The sequence below is a fragment of the Miscanthus floridulus genome, chromosome 16 (assembly GCF_019320115.1).
Source record: "Miscanthus floridulus cultivar M001 chromosome 16, ASM1932011v1, whole genome shotgun sequence".
Lineage (NCBI taxonomy): Eukaryota > Viridiplantae > Streptophyta > Magnoliopsida > Poales > Poaceae > Miscanthus > Miscanthus floridulus.
Window position 1 is genome coordinate 109,952,506 of NC_089595.1, and position 19,968 is coordinate 109,972,473.

At 47.2% G+C, this 19,968-nt stretch overlaps 3 protein-coding genes across 9 annotated transcripts; all 3 read right to left on the reverse strand.

Annotated features, from left to right (window-relative positions):
* Positions 1 to 3,560: 3,560 nt before the first annotated feature.
* LOC136511729 (uncharacterized) lies at positions 3,561 to 7,768 on the reverse strand. Of its 7 annotated transcripts, none has more exons than XM_066505766.1 (5): positions 7,294 to 7,768; positions 7,041 to 7,124; positions 5,230 to 6,604; positions 4,923 to 4,948; positions 3,561 to 4,470 (listed from the first exon to the last, which is right to left on the reverse strand). In XM_066505766.1, exons 3-5 carry the CDS (start codon positions 6,548 to 6,550, stop codon positions 3,748 to 3,750), a joined length of 2,070 nt encoding a protein of 689 aa, XP_066361863.1. In that variant the 5' UTR covers positions 6,551 to 6,604; positions 7,041 to 7,124; positions 7,294 to 7,768; the 3' UTR covers positions 3,561 to 3,747. The 7 variants fall into 7 exon arrangements, with proteins under 7 accessions (XP_066361863.1, XP_066361864.1, XP_066361865.1 ...); XM_066505767.1 differs by having other exon boundaries at positions 5,230 to 6,657; XM_066505768.1 differs by having other exon boundaries at positions 5,230 to 6,543; positions 7,041 to 7,147.
* Positions 7,769 to 11,972: 4,204 nt separating this feature from the next.
* LOC136511731 (beta-1,3-galactosyltransferase pvg3-like) lies at positions 11,973 to 13,569 on the reverse strand. The gene has a single exon (XM_066505769.1). It carries the CDS (start codon positions 13,297 to 13,299, stop codon positions 12,235 to 12,237), a length of 1,065 nt encoding a protein of 354 aa, XP_066361866.1. The 5' UTR covers positions 13,300 to 13,569; the 3' UTR covers positions 11,973 to 12,234.
* Positions 13,570 to 15,483: 1,914 nt separating this feature from the next.
* Positions 15,484 to 17,695, reverse strand: LOC136512123 (small ribosomal subunit protein RACK1z). Its single transcript, XM_066506116.1, has 2 exons — positions 16,726 to 17,695; positions 15,484 to 15,835 (listed from the first exon to the last, which is right to left on the reverse strand). Exons 1-2 carry the CDS (start codon positions 17,614 to 17,616, stop codon positions 15,722 to 15,724), a joined length of 1,005 nt encoding a protein of 334 aa, XP_066362213.1. The 5' UTR covers positions 17,617 to 17,695; the 3' UTR covers positions 15,484 to 15,721.
* Positions 17,696 to 19,968: the final 2,273 nt, after the last annotated feature.

Consider the following 19,968-nt stretch of genomic DNA (forward strand, 5'->3'; position numbering starts at 1 on the left):
TTTGTATTTTTAGATCTACTATGAGAAATAATTTCACAATATAGAACTCATATGTTGTGAAACTAAAGTTTTTTTTTAAAGTGGACGATCAAATATAGTAATATTTCATTTATGGACAAAGTTAATATGACATGTAAAAATGAATAGAGGGAGTATTAGTTAATTTTAGATTTTAGGTAAGCACTCTACAATCGCTCTGTGACCTCTTCCAAAAACAGTTCCTTACCAGATGGCAATCACACTCGTGGTGCGGGTGTAACATTGGACCCGTGGATGTCTTCGGGTTAGGGCCCACGACAGCGTCATGTCATGTGCGGGTGTTATACTTCACTCACGGGTGACCTGCGAGGGTTGAAACGCATGTTTTCTCTATTCCCCTTCTTCAATTAGGGGCCTAGAAGACTAGAACTAACGTTTGGCGCAAACATACGTAAAACTTAGGATGATTCGTATAGGCTAGGTTGCCTAGATAGTATGTACTCCATTCATTTCAAATTATAAGACGTTTTGATTTTCTAAATATATTGTTTTTACTATGCATCTAGACATAGTGTATATCTAATTAATTAGATAGCAAAAGTTATGAACTTTTATTTAATCTGGAATGAAGGGAGTACTAGGCTAGATTCAATTAAGTTCTCGTGAACTTATGATTCACTGGTGATGATAAACTGATAATTGTTGTTATTTTCCCTCGAATTTTATATATTTTTTTTGGTAAGCTTCTTACTAGCACACCCGCAGGTCACCTTCGGGTGCGGGGTGCGGGTGTGGTGCGGGTGCGGTGCGGTTGCGAGGTGTGATGTTGCATCCGCGGGTCTCATTGAGGGCGGGCATAGCCAAATATTACGAGCATCGTTGATGACGAGTGTTTTTACTCACCCTGCACCTTACTTACCCATTGTCAATCCCTACCCATACTACTTGAAGCCTTTTGATGTTGGATCTTTGATGCCGATCCTTGAGGTTCTACTCTATCTCCGTGTCCCCAATTGACCTGAGTGTGCGAACCACTCAGAGCAACTGGATGGAACGGATCACTTCATTGTCAGGCACCACACATGGGCAACAAGAACGAGCGCCACGGAATGTTTCACCTTTCACGTTATTTTTTTTTTTAGAAAAAAGGCACCTTTCACGTTAACTCTTTTATATCAGGCTTAGCTACACGACACGGGTCGACATCGATCGAGAGGAGAAACATGAATCATTGCTGCAGTACTGATCAAGAATAAACTGATGAAGCGCACCGGCACATGACTACGCGACCCCCACGGGCCACGGCTCGTGCGCCGACGGGCCCGAGCGACGCCCGGCCACGTCTCGCGCCGGTGGCCGCAGCGCGCGCCGTCACGATCCTCAGGTCGCCGAGAGCGTCTGCTGCACGTCTGCACGAGGTCGCGTGGGTTTCCGCGCTAGGCGCTAGTAGGCCTCGGCGGCCTACCCACCCCAGCTGTTGTGCATTCATCGCGAGGTGGCGACGCTGCAGCCGCCGCGCCGCGCCGTGTCCCCGTCGCCGTCGCCGTCGCCGTCGCCGTCCCCGTCCCTTCTTGTCTGCCGTGCCTCGACCGAGCGCTCCCTCGTCGTCCTGATCCGATCCGCTCGGGGTGGCCACGGTTGCGTGGATTCCCGCCCGCCTACCGAGGGCGTGTGGCTGTATCAGGCCGCCGGCGGTCGGAACGTATGGCTGACGGGCGTCCATGCAGCGCATGTACCGTGTAGTGCTGCCGTTTGCTTTATAGTTTGCGTGGCTCGTGTGGCAGAGGTGCGTGTGGCATGAATGGAATCTGTGCCTTTTTTAAAATCTATCTAGGTCACATTAAGTTGTTTTTGCCCTTCCTATCAACTGAATTTTTATTATACACTTATAGTGTCTTTTAGTTATATTTACACTGATTTATTGCTATATTTACATTGACTTCTTCAGTGTAATTTATTGTATGTAGAGGTGTAATTTGAGGATAATACAAATATACGTAAAAAATTTCAAAAAAAAATACAAATTATTTCTATGGATTCCAGATATATATCAGACAAATATATGTCAAATTATTCACAAATATTATCAAATTGTTCATAAATTAAAAAAAAACAAATTCGCGGGTTGTATTGTGCATGCTACAGGGTTCCAGGTACGACACGTCAGGCGTTGCTTGGCTTTGTGTTAATTCTCGAGTTTCGATCGTACGTACTCCTAAGCAGCACGGCAGATGGACTCGGAAGACGGCAACACGCACGTATGTACACGTCAGCAGTGTGAGCCCCCAACACAGCACGTACGCCGGCCTAGAAATCGTTTGACAGAAGAAGAAAAAAACACCCGGTTGACGTATAGCAATACTGTTTTTAAAATTTTAGATTAGAAAAAAAAAAGCTTTCGTAGACCCTAAAATAAAGTGTGTGGGCTGATTTTGCTTTGGGCTGTTCACTTTAGACTCGTCACAGGTTTTGCCATTTTGCTAGATCGCCATCTTCCTCGGCCCTTTCTGCTCAGCTGCTCTAGCTGGGCCCGCCTTCGCTCGCTATGGCTGATTTGCCTAACGGCCCAAATTCATTCGCCATCGGCCTCTTTGCTCTCTGAGGCCTATCGTGACGTGGATTCCTGTAGCGGCAGTGGCGCCGTGTGCCGGCTTGGCCAGTAGTACTTTTTCCCCCTTGTCACATCAGTCAAGTCTTTCCCGATTTTTTTGTGGTTTTTTTTTGGGGAAAAAAAGAGAAATGACAACTTTTTGATCGCAACAGCGTCACTTGGCTGACATCAAACAAGACAGTCAAAGTCGATTAGGCATCACTCGAGACTCGAAATCTGAGGGAGAGAGAGAGAGAGTGGAGGGATGAAGAGGGAGAGGCGTCGGGGGACGCCGTTGCCCACTATCAGGGGCGTGAGGGAGAGGGAGGCATCGGGTCCCCGCAGTGAACGGGGACGGGGGCATGCATACCATCCCCGTCCCCGTCATACCTGACGGGGATGATTTTTTCCCCATTTAATTCCCCATGGGGAGAAAATTTATACCATCCCTGTCCCCTAATGGGTGAATTCCCCGCGGGGAATCGGGGAACGGGGCCCCGTTGACATCTTTAGACTGGCGTGCGTGGGTCAGGTGTGTCGCCGCATGAGTAAGGTCTCAAGGATGAAGGAAGCACACTGGTCTTGACTACCTTTCTCCTCTGTGCCAGGCCGCGCCTGGGCCAAGCCAAAACGGTCCGTGGGTCGTGCTGATGGGCCGCGGGCCTTATGGCCATCTATATATCTCAGGATAACCCTCCTAGTGCAGTAGTGCCTACTGCCTACCATAACACACAACCACAACCGAAACTAGTTCAGTGCTTAGCCGCCTATTCAGCTGTTCATTGCTCCCAATTACACGGATTATGATTTCATCATATGTTCTTTTTTGCTTCATCATTAGTTGTTCTAGTTACTTCTACTTCTACAACATGTTGGCGCGTGATGGTTCCCCTATCAAAAGAAAAATGAAGATCAATGTTTCTATTCAGGGATAATTCACATGTTCGTCTTGACAATGCCCTTCAGCGGAGGCCTCAACACATCATCATCATAACGAAACAGTAAACATTATAGTATTATACTGTTGGTATATTAAACCATTACACCATCAGTAGACACTACACCTAGCTACTTTCACTTCAGAAAAAAAAAATAAACCATGAACCACTGCCAGGCAAAATTCCCAGTTGCTTTACATTTTCTTTTTTGGAAAGAAACCAAAAAAATAAACCACGAGGTCAATCTGTCTTCCACACCACAAATGGCCCCTTCTTCTGATGCTCGCATGGCCGAAGCTTGTTCATCGCTCGCCCCATCATCGCCATCGCTGCAATGCTTGGGAACTGACCTTCAAGTTCTTCGGATAACCGGCCAGGCTTTGTTGCTTGCCTTCCCTGGCCTGGGTCTTCATGGAAAACTGAAGTGCCACCCTGGCACCATCTTCCTATCCAACTATTCACGCTCTTCTCTAGAATGGGGGTTCTTTCTTGCGTTTCTTGCATTTTTTTCCCTTCATCCAAGCTCTGGTCCTCCTTAACACGATCGATTGCTCCAGTGTCAGTCCTGTTGCAAGGAAGTGCCATGTCAAAAGAACGATTTCTTTGCCTGAGTGGAGGACTGTCTCCAACTTTTGGCCTCTTGGAACCAGGCATGTCAGGATCTGATATGTCAAGCGGTAGGCGCTTGAGCCATCTATCACTTGGCTCGGCACCAATTGGTGGTTGAATTATACCACTGGAAATTTGATTTCTCATTCTGCTCATTTGGGAAAGTATCAGATCTAGGTTCGTGATTCCTGTTCCGGGCATGCACGATTGCTTACTACCAATGGTTGCTTTGGACGAAACATCATGACCTTCATTGACATTATGGGTTCTATCTTCTTTACTGTATCCTGAATCTCGTCTCTTGGACGGAGCTGCCAGCTGCTCACTTTTTGCTTCGTCTGGGCAACCGTAGTCCTGTAGTACATTTATTGGTAATAATAGAATCAGTACATAGATCTATCAAGTTACTTTCAAAAACATAGATCTATCAACTGATACGGGCCCATAACTAATGAGCACAGCTTGAAATAATTATCATGTGGAATAACAAGCAACAGGTAGGTGAGCATATATTCAAACCAACCTAAATATATTCACATTCCAGGATTTTAACTAAAGAGCATAAACAGGAAAGATCGACTAACACTGAAAACAAAGTTGATGACACATCAAAATGCATTTCTGACAATCAAGTTTATAAACCTTTTCAGGAAAGTTTTTTTTCCCCAAAACCATCCAAACAATACAAAAACAGTTCCAAGCCATATGTTGTTTTTTATAGTATCGAACAATATAAATAGTCCAGGAACACTCTTCATGCGCAAAACAGGAGATCAGATTGCTATTGGATTATGGAACTCTGATACCTTTTGTGCCGGCAATGAAGCAATGCCTACAACAATCCAGAAAAAGGAAAACAGGTGTGAGTCTGAGAGTGATACTGCTACCATCAGCAACAAAAAAAAAGATATATATTAAATGAAACATTCCAGTGATGCTGCTCTGTTAGCATATATGTTTTGAATAACTAAGAAGCACCTTGTATTCTCTATATAATATATAAAGATGTGCAGTTCTCCTGCGCGTTCGATGAAAAAAAAGCACCTTTTAACGCAAGACGCCATACTAAAACACGCTCTTAGCTGATACTAATTTATAGATGCTAGACCTCACCTGCTGAGGATTTGGACCCAATAAGAGTATCACTGTGCAATGTTTCAGTCTTAGCTGAAGATTGATTCTGTGCTCCGAATAACCGACTGCCAATATTGGTGCCGTACATACAAACTCCAAAGCCGCTAGATTTTCCTGAAGACACAGAATTTTTAGGATATGCACTTTGTGATTTGGAAGGAACCGTTAACTTTTCGAATAAATAGGGCCTTCTTCGGTTACAAGAACCTGTATACATTTCCTTTGACTTTGGTCCATATGTCAGCAGCTCACCATTACTCTTTTCTGTCAATTTATTTGCAGTTTGATCAGGTAACGTGCAGACTTTCAGATTTCCTGCAGATTCCGTTCTCTGTGTTTTGAGATGATGATGATGCTCATAAGGTAACAAAGAACACGAAACAGCCTTGCCATGAGATTTATACATCTCATGAAAATTTTCACCATCCTTCTTGCCGATGGTAGAAATAGTTATTGGTTCATTCTGAAACTCACTACCAAGTACTGGTGCACAGAACATTGCCTCTGCAGCACTTTGTTGTTTATGGACAACAGATCTTCTTGTCTTCAGATTGTGGGCCTCACTTGCAACAATTCGATTGTGGTTGTTTCCTGCAAACTTGAACTTCTTTTCGTTAGATACAGAGGGTAGTTCATGCTTTGAGTTTGCAAAATAGTGGCTTGTATGCTGCTCATCTATTGGACAATCTGCTGAGTTGTTGTCATCCTTGCTGCAAGAACATGACATGGTATCCGATAATTGTCCTTTTAACTTTGGCCCTGAAGGATCTGAGTTGAGGCCAGCAGGATCGTCTATGCGAGATGCAAAGCCTTCTGCAGGTTTGCACGTATCCATGTTCTTGTCAGCTATTTGATGTGAGTGCATCATGTATTCTTGTGACGATAGAGCCATCACATGGGATGCAGACACATTTAGATTCAGAGGTGCAGGACCAAGTGCTGCAGACCTTCGTTTACGGTTGAGAATACTGTCAATCTTTCGATTAATTTCGAACATTGGAAAGTGGCTCCAATCTGGACTTGGATCATCTGAGCTCCCAAGGTTCTGAAAATCCAACGGTAACTCTGAAAGCTTGTGAATAGAATATGTTTCTGACACAACTGCCCTGGCTCGCAAGTTCACAGCATCCTTCTTCATAGATTTTTCAAAAGACTCATCAACCTGTTCACTATTCTTTGGTCCCAATTCATTGGAAACATGGCGTGCCATACCCCACATACTAGAATTGAACTGTCGGGCATGCTGCATGGAGGCACAATCTTCTTGCTTGTCATATCTACTCCCGACAAAGTCTGACATGATTCAAGTAAATGAGTTTTTTCCGTGAGCCTGGAAATATGGCTGTAGATTCTTCTGTCAAGGACGCAAACAATAACATAATCAGAGATAACGAGATCTTTTAAGTCCTGACAGAAGAACGATGCAGAAACCGGTAAATCAGGAAAACATAAAAGGGTTAGAAGTTCCATTAGATTTGTTTAGATACAACTCCACTTTGAAATCCAGCTGATCAATCGCGCTGGAGATTTCACTAAAACTAGCGAAGTGCGGTGGGTATATGTATATGGCGGGAGTGGAACTTAATAGGAAGTTTTTCACCACAAAGAGTTGGTACTCCTACTTGGTGCATGCGCATGCCATGACCTTGCGATACAAACTCTTCAGAAAACAGGAAGCATGATGCTAACCCGATTTCCCAATTTCAGACATAGCCCCCAAAAATGACTACATCAATCAAATGGATCTAGTAGCAACTCATCAACAAGCAAAAGGTGAAACATAGATTTACCTTAGCAAGCACCAAGCGCACGCTCGTGTTCTGCGGCGCGCACCTCTACGCCTCTCGGTTGGACTAGAATTGGATCACGCCAATCTAGGCAAGGGACACGCACACCGCTGCGAAACACTGAGGATTACCGCCACATAAAAGCACGGAAAAAAGGAACAACGAGCAACCAGGAACTCTCGCTCCTAGACCGTGGGAAGAAACAGCCAAAAAAATCCAAGGCCGGAATGGCAGGAGCAGGTAAGCGTGGACTCACCCAAATTGCCACGACGACGAGGACGTACGAACGAGAGCCGAGGCGGCAACGGCAAGGGATCAAAGCAACCGCGGCGGCGCCGGCGTCGCGTCTCCTGACTCCGCGGCTCAGAATCCCTCCTCCCCAGAATCCATTCCCCGGAACGGAACCGGGCGCGGAGGAATAAAAAGAAGCTGTGGGCGACAGGGAGACACGCGCCACAACAGCTCTCCCCTCAATGTCCACACCTCCCCTCGCCAATTCCGCCCATCCCCAAGGCCCCAACCACCACGCGCGGTACTGCTACCACGACCCACGCCGCGCACAGCGAGACGGCGAGCCGAGGCGGCGCTGACGGAGAGGCGGAGGCATTAACTCCGGTGGTGGAATGGTCAAGAGCCACAGCCACAGGCGTGCGAGGTGGGAGAGGGCTGGTCACTGGTCAGCCAGCCAGCCAGGAGACGGGGATGGGAGAGGGGAGGGAGGGAAGGAACAGGGAAAAGCGAACCTGCCTGGGCCACGTCTTCAAAAGGCAACCGTCGGTTGCGCCGGCGACGCGGTGGCGGCAGTGGAGGCGTCGGATGGGGAGCGTACGGCCGATCGCGAGCGGAAAATATCTCAGGGGACGGACGTGGGAAGGGTCCCCCTGTTGCCCGCGCGTACAGGGGAACGGCAGATCGTTCGGAGCTGCCTCGACGCTCTCTCGAGTCTCGACAGGGGTGGCCGGGGCCCGTGGGCTCGGCTGCCACAGTGGTTTCCGTTCGGCACGCCGCGACCCGCGACTGACAGCCAGTTCGTTTGGCAATGGCTCGTTTTCGGTTCGAAATAGTATTTTTCTCTCATATAAATTAGTCAATAGTATTTCTTTATGAACCGCAACGATACAAATCAGTCAACCGAACGGGCTGTGAGAAGTTGACGACCCGCGCGGCGCGGCTGCGCAAACCAGGCTGGATGGATCTGCCGACTGGTGACTACAGTAGCGCACGTTTGCCTGGTGTAGTGGTGTGGTTAAAAATTTGGAGATTGTTTTCTTTTTCAAAAGACCGAAAAAAAGGGGAGGGGGGGGGGGGGGGGGGCTAGTGCTACACTTTTTCTTTAGGCTCCGTTCGGTTGTTAAGAAGTCGCTCGGCTGGGAATGATTCTCCCGTAACCGAACGAGGCCTTAAGGTCTTTGTGAAAAAGAACTTTTTAGAAATTAGTAGTGCTACAGTACCAGTACGAGTATTTAGCCATTGGTGCATCGAGTGCCCGTGCTTAGAATGCTTGTACGAAAATAGCACGTGTAGAATTGTCTTATGAAGGACAATATTTGGTTGCGGCACAACCTAGCGCGTGTTCAGTTCCAAAAATACTTCCAAAAAAGTGCTACAGTATCCGTCACATCGAATCTTACGATACGTGCATGGAGCAGTAAATATAGACGGAAAAAAACTAATTGCACAGTTTGGTTGGAAATCGCGAGACGAACGTTTTGAACCTAATTAGTCCATGATTGAACACTATTTGCCAAATAAAAACGAAAGTGCTACATTACCTAAATTTCAACTTTCCCTCCAACTAAACACAGCCCTATAATCTTGTATGCTTTATGATAGAACACGTGCTAAACACAGCCCTATAATCTTGTATGCTTTATGATAGAACACGTGCATTGATGTATTTCGAAATTCACCATGGGGTCTAGTTTTCAAACAAAACTAAGTAAAGCAAACACTCGTCGTAACTTGCGAGTTGCAACGAATGTATTCAACCTTAGAGCATGTTTGGGCGTTTGACAGAGCTCCTTCTAGTTATAATAATATTCATGACAAAGTGGTTTTTCTAACTCTGAGTATCTCGTAGTGTCTCCTCTCTTTCTTTTTACATGCCATGTTAGTTTTGTCCCAAGTCAAACATTTGGATCTTGGATCATCATTCAAAAAACTTATATAGGTTCATGACATAAAATTTGTATTTTTAGATCTACTATGAGAAATAATTTCACAATATAGAACTCATATGTTGTGAAACTAAAGTTTTTTTTTAAAGTGGACGATCAAATATAGTAATATTTCATTTATGGACAAAGTTAATATGACATGTAAAAATGAATAGAGGGAGTATTAGTTAATTTTAGATTTTAGGTAAGCACTCTACAATCGCTCTGTGACCTCTTCCAAAAACAGTTCCTTACCAGATGGCAATCACACTCGTGGTGCGGGTGTAACATTGGACCCGTGGATGTCTTCGGGTTAGGGCCCACGACAGCGTCATGTCATGTGCGGGTGTTATACTTCACTCACGGGTGACCTGCGAGGGTTGAAACGCATGTTTTCTCTATTCCCCTTCTTCAATTAGGGGCCTAGAAGACTAGAACTAACGTTTGGCGCAAACATACGTAAAACTTAGGATGATTCGTATAGGCTAGGTTGCCTAGATAGTATGTACTCCATTCATTTCAAATTATAAGACGTTTTGATTTTCTAAATATATTGTTTTTACTATGCATCTAGACATAGTGTATATCTAATTAATTAGATAGCAAAAGTTATGAACTTTTTATTTAATCTGGAATGAAGGGGGTACTAGGCTAGATTCAATTAAGTTCTCGTGAACTTATGATTCACTGGTGATGATAAACTGATAATTGTTGTTATTTTCCCTCGAATTTTATATTTTTTTGGTAAGCTTCTTACTAGCACACCCGCAGGTCACCTTCGGGTGCGGGGTGCGGGTGTGGGTGCGGGTGCGGGTGCGGTTGCGAGGTGTGATGTTGCATCCGCGGGTCTCATTGAGGGCGGGCATAGCCAAATATTACGAGCATCGTTGATGACGAGTGTTTTTACTCACCCTGCACCTTACTTACCCATTGTCATCCCTACCCATACTACTTGAAGCCTTTTGATGTTGGATCTTTGATGCCGATCCTTGAGGTTCTACTCTATCTCCGTGTCCCCAATTGACCTGAGTGTGCGAACCACTCAGAGCAACTGGATGGAACGGATCACTTCATTGTCAGGCACCACACATGGGCAACAAGAACGAGCGCCACGGAATGTTTCACCTTTCACGTTATTTTTTTTTTTTTAGAAAAAAGGCACCTTTCACGTTAACTCTTTTATATCAGGCTTAGCTACACGACACGGGTCGACATCGATCGAGAGGAGAAACATGAATCATTGCTGCAGTACTGATCAAGAATAAACTGATGAAGCGCACCGGCACATGACTACGCGACCCCCACGGGCCACGGCTCGTGCGCCGACGGGCCCGAGCGACGCCCGGCCACGTCTCGCGCCGGTGGCCGCAGCGCGCGCCGTCACGATCCTCAGGTCGCCGAGAGCGTCTGCTGCACGTCTGCACGAGGTCGCGTGGGTTTCCGCGCTAGGCGCTAGTAGGCCTCGGCGGCCTACCCACCCCAGCTGTTGTGCATTCATCGCGAGGTGGCGACGCTGCAGCCGCCGCGCCGCGCCGTGTCCCCGTCGCCGTCGCCGTCGCCGTCGCCGTCCCCGTCCCTTCTTGTCTGCCGTGCCTCGACCGAGCGCTCCCTCGTCGTCCTGATCCGATCCGCTCGGGGTGGCCACGGTTGCGTGGATTCCCGCCCGCCTACCGAGGGCGTGTGGCTGTATCAGGCCGCCGGCGGTCGGAACGTATGGCTGACGGGCGTCCATGCAGCGCATGTACCGTGTAGTGCTGCCGTTTGCTTTATAGTTTGCGTGGCTCGTGTGGCAGAGGTGCGTGTGGCATGAATGGAATCTGTGCCTTTTTTAAAAATCTATCTAGGTCACATTAAGTTGTTTTTGCCCTTCCTATCAACTGAATTTTTATTATACACTTATAGTGTCTTTTAGTTATATTTACACTGATTTATTGCTATATTTACATTGACTTCTTCAGTGTAATTTATTGTATGTAGAGGTGTAATTTGAGGATAATACAAATATACGTAAAAAATTTCAAAAAAAAATACAAATTATTTCTATGGATTCCAGATATATATCAGACAAATATATGTCAAATTATTCACAAATATTATCAAATTGTTCATAAATTAAAAAAAACAAATTCGCGGGTTGTATTGTGCATGCTACAGGGTTCCAGGTACGACACGTCAGGCGTTGCTTGGCTTTGTGTTAATTCTCGAGTTTCGATCGTACGTACTCCTAAGCAGCACGGCAGATGGACTCGGAAGACGGCAACACGCACGTATGTACACGTCAGCAGTGTGAGCCCCCAACACAGCACGTACGCCGGCCTAGAAATCGTTTGACAGAAGAAGAAAAAAACACCCGGTTGACGTATAGCAATACTGTTTTTAAAATTTTAGATTAGAAAAAAAAAAGCTTTCGTAGACCCTAAAATAAAGTGTGTGGGCTGATTTTGCTTTGGGCTGTTCACTTTAGACTCGTCACAGGTTTTGCCATTTTGCTAGATCGCCATCTTCCTCGGCCCTTTCTGCTCAGCTGCTCTAGCTGGGCCCGCCTTCGCTCGCTATGGCTGATTTGCCTAACGGCCCAAATTCATTCGCCATCGGCCTCTTTGCTCTCTGAGGCCTATCGTGACGTGGATTCCTGTAGCGGCAGTGGCGCCGTGTGCCGGCTTGGCCAGTAGTACTTTTTCCCCCTTGTCACATCAGTCAAGTCTTTCCCGATTTTTTTGTGGTTTTTTTTTGGGGAAAAAAAGAGAAATGACAACTTTTTGATCGCAACAGCGTCACTTGGCTGACATCAAACAAGACAGTCAAAGTCGATTAGGCATCACTCGAGACTCGAAATCTCAAAACCAAAAAAAAAAACAATTACGTCATTATTCAGCGTATTATTCAGCAACACCGAACGAACACGTATCCTATTACCTATCCTCTGGCCTAACTAACGCCACCAACCCTTGATCACAATATTCAACGCACGCATCCGGGGCCGACGAGAGCGAACCGGCAAGGACGACGAACGGTTCAACGACACTTGATCGAGCTCGTCATCAGGGGCTGGCCGCCGACAGCGGCAGGTGGTAGAGGGCGCTGGAGCGCGGGAGTCCGGCGGTGGCGTTGAAGTAGGCGAGCGTCTCGGCCCACCGCGCGTCGTCCTTGAGCATGTGCACGGCGATGGTGTCCGGGACGAAGCCGTGCCGGAAGCAGCTGTCGGGCGACGCGCCCTTGTAGTTGTACATCCTCGGCGCGTTGTCGTAGCGGTTCTTGGCCTTGCCGGCGAGGTTGAGCCACCGCCCCGTCCACATGTCCTCGGGCCCATCCTGCTCGCGCCGGGCAAGGTCGGACGACGCCACCCACTGCACCAGGTCCCACGACAGCGCGTACCCCATCCCGGACATGAAGGGCGGGAAGGGGTAGAAGCTCTCCGTGTCGCACGGCATCTGCAGCCCGTAGTAGGCGTCCTCCCTCGCCGCGCCGCGCAGCGACGCCACCAGCGCCGGCAGCCGAAGGTACGTGTCGTCGTCGGCCTTCATCACGTAGTCGTACCTCCTGCTGGCGGTGCTGCTGCTGCTGCTGCCGTTGAACAAGCGGGCCACGGTGGAGAAGAAGGTGTACGTCTTGCCGTTGTCCATGTTCTCCGCGCAATCCAGCACGATGATGTCGCCGTAGCGGATGGCCTCCAGCGCCACGAGCACCGCGTCGTCGGCGGACGTCACGTTGCAGAACACGAACCGGACGTCCACGCTGCCGGCGACCGACGGGTGCTCCTGTGCCTGCAGCGAGTAGACGTCCCGCAGTAGGTGCCGCCGCGCGCGCTTGCTCGGCAGCGTCTGGATGCCGATGAGGACGCGCACGTAGTCGTCGTCCGGAGCTGGCGGCGGCGCCCGTGCTGCTGCGGTGAGGACTGCGGCAGCAGGTGCGTCCGTGCCGGGGCGGCCGCCGCAGCTGCTGCTGCTGCCTGCGAAGAAGGATTGGATTCGGAACTCGTTGGGGTGCACGACGAAGACGGTGAGCGCGAGGAATCCGGCGCCGAGGATGAGGAGGGCGAGGTGGCGGCCGGTGAGCGGGGAGCCGGCTCCAGAAAGGCCCAGCTGCTTGTACAGGGACGACGACATGGCGATGGCTGACCCGATAGCAACTGGAACAATTAGCTGGTGATATGAATCTGAATTGGCGCGTGCTTAGAGAACAAATCAGCGCGCCACGGTTGCGACGAAGCTGGGAATATGAGGTCATTTGAGTTGAATAATTGGGCCGGTTCAGAGGACTTGGCCCTGAGCTCTCTGATTGGCCGATGAGCAGTTGGTGAAGTGTCGTGGTGGTGCTGTCGCATGGGAAACTGCAGACGCGAGTTGATTATAAGATTTACTATTAACAATTGACAAATGACAACGATTTGAATACAACTCAGAGTTGTACGCCAAGGCATCATCATGGATGAAATTCTGAATGGGAAAGGTATGATGGGGATGAGCCTGCCTGATAGACTGCCGAGGTGGTCAAAGACCATGCATGATCCGTGCGAGCGAGCAGCAGGCAAATGACTCGAGGGAACCCAATTGGTAATGGTACCCAAGCCAGCGGAACCTGGCCAAACCGGAAACGACGTTCATCTTATGCACCCATGCTTATTGAATCTAGGATAGGTCCAAAATTGTTAAAAAAGTACATAAGCATTTTTTCAGGAAAGAACTTAGCACACAACCTGAAACAGAAATGCTTCAGATTTGAACATAAAACCGAGCACAAACAAATTTTCTAGTCGCACGACTGAAATCACACACCAATGTAGAAGCATATAGTAGATCAACGCATCGGAGAAGCATTGCATTGGTTGGTTTCAAACTAACGCATTGGCTGATTTCACACTAACTGGGCCCTCACATGCCTGGACAAGAGAACCACCAAAGACAAGCACCGTTTCTCCGTGGCTTAATCGAATAGCAACGAGAAGGAAAAGTTCAGGTTACCTCCCTCAACTTTTACGAAAGTCCGTTTTTCCTTCATGAACTTCAAAACCGGACAAAAACACCTCCCTCAACTTTTAAAACCGTTCATCTTACCTCCTTGGCCCGGTTATAAACGGTTTTAAAGACGGTTTTGTCTTCTTCTTTTTTTATTTCAACTGAATCTTTAAAAAATCATAGAAAAATCATAAAATAGAAAATCTAATTTTGTTGGAGTCCACGTGAGTAGATCTACACAGTTAACCTATAATATGGTATGCTTTAGTACAAAGTTTTTCTGTAGCTTTAAATCTATGCTTTTCTGTAATTAAATGGAATAATTCGTAGCTGCAGTTTCTATAGTCCAATTATGGTAAAATTTTATGGTGGACTAATTATTGTATACTTAAACTGTAATAAAAATTTCATACTTATTCGATTATGTATAACTTAGTTATATATTTTATTTAGGTTTATGCTGATTCAGTGAGGAAAAGCGGACTTTCGCTCAGCAAGAAACCAATCATGCCCATAGCAAATCAACTGTTCCTAAAAAAAACAACTATCGATTCGCATCACAGAAGCAGTTCATGTCCTCGGCTGCAACTCAGCCCTTTCGAGCTGAGCACTGTGTGTTCGGCTGATCTGGTCTTGGATTGTTTCAACTTGTTTCAGTTTATTCTCTCTCACAGAACACTGTTGAATCATCCAAAATCAGCTGAACTACAGTGGACTAGTGTACCAGCCGAACACCCATGGTCCTTGCTTTGTTTTTTCTTCTTCCTATCGGTCCCAAGGTCAAAGAAATAGGTTCAGTGGTTCGACCTCCAAAGGTTAAAGAAAGACATCGATATTAAGACCACTCCCTCCGGATGATGATATGCCCCAACCATCTATACCCCATGGTTCGTTACTCGGGAATTCGGAGAGGTCAGATGAGGATGGTGGATGGCATCTATACTTGGCATCTATACTTGCATCACAGAAGCAGTTCATGTTCTCCGCTGCCGATACTTGCATCACAGAAGCAGTTCATGATCTCGGCTGCAACTCAGCAGTCAGTACAAGCATGGATGACATCGATACTGGCATCACAGAGGCAGTGTCATCATAGAAGCAGTTCATGTCCTCGGCTGCAACTCAGGATGAACTGAGGTGGGCGAGGTTAGGGCAGAGATGAGCCTGCCTGATGAACTGAGGTGGGCAAGGTCATCCATCCTGACTAGCTCATGTATCCAACCGAGGCAAGCATAGATTGAAAGGTTATGAATGCTTATTTTCTTACCAATAGTCGCATTACTGGAGACATAGCAACGGAAAAGCACAGCACATCAACCCAATAACAGGCAACAGTTGGTTGCATGACTGAAGCATATATAATGTGTATAATAAAAAGCAGAAGCAAAACAGAACCATGGTGCAAAATAGATTCTTCATAGTACCGATTAGCTCATTAACAAAGCTAAGCTTAAATAGCTGGGCGACCAGAAAGTACCAAACAGACGATATAGCCCACGACTTCAAAAACTTGACAACATTACAATGATTTGCCAAATAAGACTGCCTAGACCTTCAAGTGGCTTTTCAACATCTAGCCTGCGTAGCCATACCCAGAGATCTTCCAAACCCTGATAGACCCATCGGTGTAGCCAGTGTAGAGGGTGCTTCCATCTGCGCTCCAGCTCAGGCTTGTGCAGTACAGGATCTATACAATTGCACCAGAAACAGTTAAATATATCGATCAGAGAAATAGTAGATAATCATCCATCCAAAAATAATAATTACACTGAACGTATATATAATACATCCTGTAACAGGAGTTTCTACCAATTTCATAGTCCAACATCGAAAGACAATTTACACCAAAGTAAATACCTACCTAACTGCTGGTATCTGGATTCACGAGTAATAAAATGTTTGTACATGTATAAATGATAGGGTCATGATACACATTATAGCAGAAAATCCATTGCAGACTACAGTCCCTATGCACAATTGAAAATAAACACCACTTAAAATTAGTCAACACTAGTGCACTGTCGGCAGAGTCTTACATAGAACGAAATGACATTAACAGAGTTCAACATTATATATGTGCACGAGCATATCTTGAGCAACGACATACTAGGTGAGGTACAATGCTGATAACAAACAATTAGACTGGATGAGGACAACATATAAAATTTGGTAATAGTGCTTTAATATCATGGTGTAATGCTGAGTAGAAACAATAGACTAGAGTCTATAGGCCTACAGCTCATGAGACAGATTGTAAAACAAGAGCACATGTAAAACAAATGGAAAATTGATAGAACAGAATTGAAGTGATACAAAATTATGCCACAGCACACACACCATCTTACCCAAAATATATTTCTATATGCATTAGCACTAAAGATTCAGCACACCAACAATTCTGCATAGTACTGGACATTTGTTGGACATAACATATACAAGTGGCATTAACGGACTAACTCATCAATAAGGCAGGCATCCGAACGTAACTCATGTACAAGTAACTACAGATCCTAACCTACACGATTTCTCTCATCAAAAGATAAGTATGCTAAGCGCAGGTAAAGGGTAGAGACAAACCTGGTTCTTGGAGATCTGGATGTCGGGCTTGAGGTCCTGCACAACGTGCTTCGATTCAAGGTCCCAGATCTTGACAGAGTCCTGCGTCGCAGCGCAGAGCCAGTAGCGGTTGGGCGAGAAGCAGAGGGAGTGGATGATGGAGCCCGCGTCCAGCGAGTACAGCCTCTTCCCCTCAGCCAAATCCCACAGCAGAGTAACACCGTCCTTCCCGCCGGAGGCGCACAGCGACCCGTCGGGGCTCACGGCGACGGCGTTAACATAGCCGCCGTGGCCATCCAGAGTGCAGCGCAGCTTGCAGTTGGTAAGGTTCCAGACCTTGACAGTGCGGTCCCAGGATCCGGAGACAATGGTGGGCTGGAAGGTGTTGGGGGAGAACCTGACGCAAGAGACCCACCCGTTGTGGCCCTCGCCGCCGCCGAGGTCGCCGCCAATGGTGTACTTGCACTCACCGAGGGTGTTCCAGAGCTTGATGGTCTTGTCGCGGGACGCGGAGACGATCTGGCGGTTGTCGACGGAGAAGGCGACGGAGATGACGTCCTTCTCGTGGCCGACGAAGCGGCGGGTGGTGACGCCGGTGGAGAGGTCCCAGAGGCGGAGCTCGCCGTCCCAGGAGCCGGAGAGGGCGAACTGGCCGTCGGAGCTGAGGACGACGTCCTGGACGAAGTGGGAGTGGCCGGTGAGGCGGCGGAAGGGGACGCCGTAGTCGGCGGTGGCGCCGGATTCCGGGGTGGAGTGGACCGGGTTTTGCAGGTCCCACACCAGCACGGACTTGTCGCGGGAGGAGGAGACGATGAACGGGGAGTTGTCGATCGGGGTGGCGATCGCCGTCACCTCACCGTTGTGGCCGCGCATCGTGCCCACCAGGGAGAGGGACTCCTGCGCGCCGGCCATGGTCGCCGTGGGGGATTGGGGTTGCAAGGGCTGCGGTGGCGGCGGCGCGAGGGGAAGGATGGTGAGGGAAAGCGCCGGAAGAGGGAGGTGCACGCATTTATAGTGGGGAGATGTTGGGGCTAGGGTTTTGCGGGGCTGGAGATCTGCGCTAGAATGGTGGGTGGAAGATCAGAACCGTTGGATAGGATAGAATAGGACGGGGGGATCATCACGGTTAAACGCCCCTTTCTCTTTTATTTATTTATTGTTTATAGTGATGAAATATTGTTTTAATCTTTAATTTGCCAAATTTGAAGGCCATTTCTATCATAAAATTTGAAGGGTACTAAAGGATTATTTAGCCTTGTTGCTAAAGTAAGTAGACATTTATCCGCATTTGGGAATGGACTAGTGACCAAATGCTAAAGTAAGCTCGAACTCGGCTAAGATAGTGTCATGATAAGATAGATTGCAGTAAAAAATAGATGAAATGACTACTCTCATTGTATGGTTTTATTCTATAATCTTATAATATTTTTCTGTTCTTCAGCACTGTTTCAACGGTACTTTTCAACGAGCGAACAATATTTTTCTCTCACAACAAATCAGCATAAGCTAAATTTCAGCAAAACGAATAGGGCCTAAATGCGCATGAAACTCAAATGAAATTCCTACTAAAACTAGCCCAAATCTACATAAAAGATCTATAATCTCTATAGATTAGGAAAAAAGAAATCAAAATAAACCTATAGAAATAAATTTGGCCCATTCTCAAACTAAGCACGAGCATTTTATAATTGCACGTAAAAAATGTTGTCTTGGTGAACCCATTTTATAGAATGATACGCATGACGGGAACGTTAAATCTCGTACCACTGAAAACATAACACGTTAAATCTCATGTCGAGGGTTTAAACTTAGGTGAGCAAGTTCCACCACAAAAACCTAACCAACTGAGGGCTAGGTTCAATTCGCTTTCGTGGTGTGTGTTATGGTAGGCACTACTGCACTAGGCACGGTTATCATGAGATATGAACAAACCTACTTCTCTTCATATTCACCCTATTCTGCAGCACTATTTCAACAGTACTTTTCAGCGAATAATGTTTCCTCTCACAATAAATCAGCATAAGCATCAGCATAAGCCAAATTACATCATGACAATAATGTAAAAAAAGCTAGATTCTATTGTATAGTTTTCTTTATCACTGCGATTCAGTTAAAGTCTTATTCAGCCTGTTTGCTTGTTAGTTTTAGCTAGGGCTTATCAGCCAGCCAACAGTGTTTTCCTCTCATAACAAATCAGCACCAACCGGGCTTATCAGCCCAGAAACCAACCAGCGAACATGATATTACCCCTAAAAATACATATCATCAGTTCATCATCATGGCCTGCCACCTACCATTGCTCTCTGTAACAAAACCAGTCAGCAGCTATGGCCCACAGAATACAGGCGACTCGTCTTGTTCGTTTGGGCTGGTTTGGTTTATAATCCATGGTTGAAAGTACTGTTGACTGGTTTAGTGTGAGAGAAAAATATTGTTCGTTGGCTGATAAGCCATGGATTAGAATTTTATTTAGGAGATACAAGGATGTGGACAGGGTGACAAAGTTCCTATGTTAGTATTATTAGGCTTGGTTTGTATTTATTCTTGCGGGGGCATTGATGGCGTGTCGGCCCGCATGGCTCTCATGCCGACGGCCTCGCCAGTTTTTGAGGAGGACCATTTATCTCCCTATGGTGGCAGTGATGACGGAGGGGCCATCTTGCCTCCTGTGCGGCCACGGTGGGTTCCGAAGAGGACCGTTCCTCTCCCCGCGATGGATGGGACGACGGATGTTCCGTGGAGGTTCGGGCCTCTCCCTACGGTGATTGGGATGACGGACGGGACTCCTCCCCTCCTGTGCTGGTAGATGCGGCGACCGAGACCAAAGGGCTGCCCGAGGTCATCACTAGCCCCGAGGAGCGGTCAATGGGAAACTCGTCTCGTGACCCGCCCCCTGAAGTCAATGTGGCGGCTGCGGATGTAAGCCGGGAGGCCAGACTGGTCCCACCCGGGGCTGAAGGATTGGAGGCCCAAACATGTGACACCATGGTTGTGGAAGAGGAGGCCCAATTTTTTGCAGCTAGGGCCAGCCCTCTGCTGGAGTCTGTCAAGTTTCCAGAGGCGTAATTTCCAGGTTGAGCAACTGCCCTATCCTATGAAGCTATAGCGAGCCCTGCAATTGTACCAGGCAGGCCATGCGCTCTGAGGCACAACTTGGAGGGAAGGCCTGCTGCCGTTCTGCGGCCACCAGGCGATGTGATACCCGTGATCCGCGTCTACTCCCATCGACGGCCATGCCCTGATTCCCCGGTGACCAAGGCATAG

Coding starts and splice junctions, on each gene's coding strand:
- LOC136511729 (XM_066505766.1), bottom strand. CDS start 6,550: ATGTCAGACTTTGTCGGGAGTAGATATGACAAGCAAGAAGATTGTGCC. Junction 4,949..5,229: donor TGGGTCCAAATCCTCAGCAG/GTGAGGTCTAGC, acceptor GGATTGTTGTAG/GCATTGCTTCATTGCCGGCA. Junction 4,471..4,922: donor CTTCATTGCCGGCACAAAAG/GTATCAGAGTTC, acceptor AATGTACTACAG/GACTACGGTTGCCCAGACGA.
- LOC136511731 (XM_066505769.1), bottom strand. CDS start 13,299: ATGTCGTCGTCCCTGTACAAGCAGCTGGGCCTTTCTGGAGCCGGCTCC.
- LOC136512123 (XM_066506116.1), bottom strand. CDS start 17,616: ATGGCCGGCGCGCAGGAGTCCCTCTCCCTGGTGGGCACGATGCGCGGC. Junction 15,836..16,725: donor TCCAGATCTCCAAGAACCAG/GTTTGTCTCTAC, acceptor GCAATTGTATAG/ATCCTGTACTGCACAAGCCT.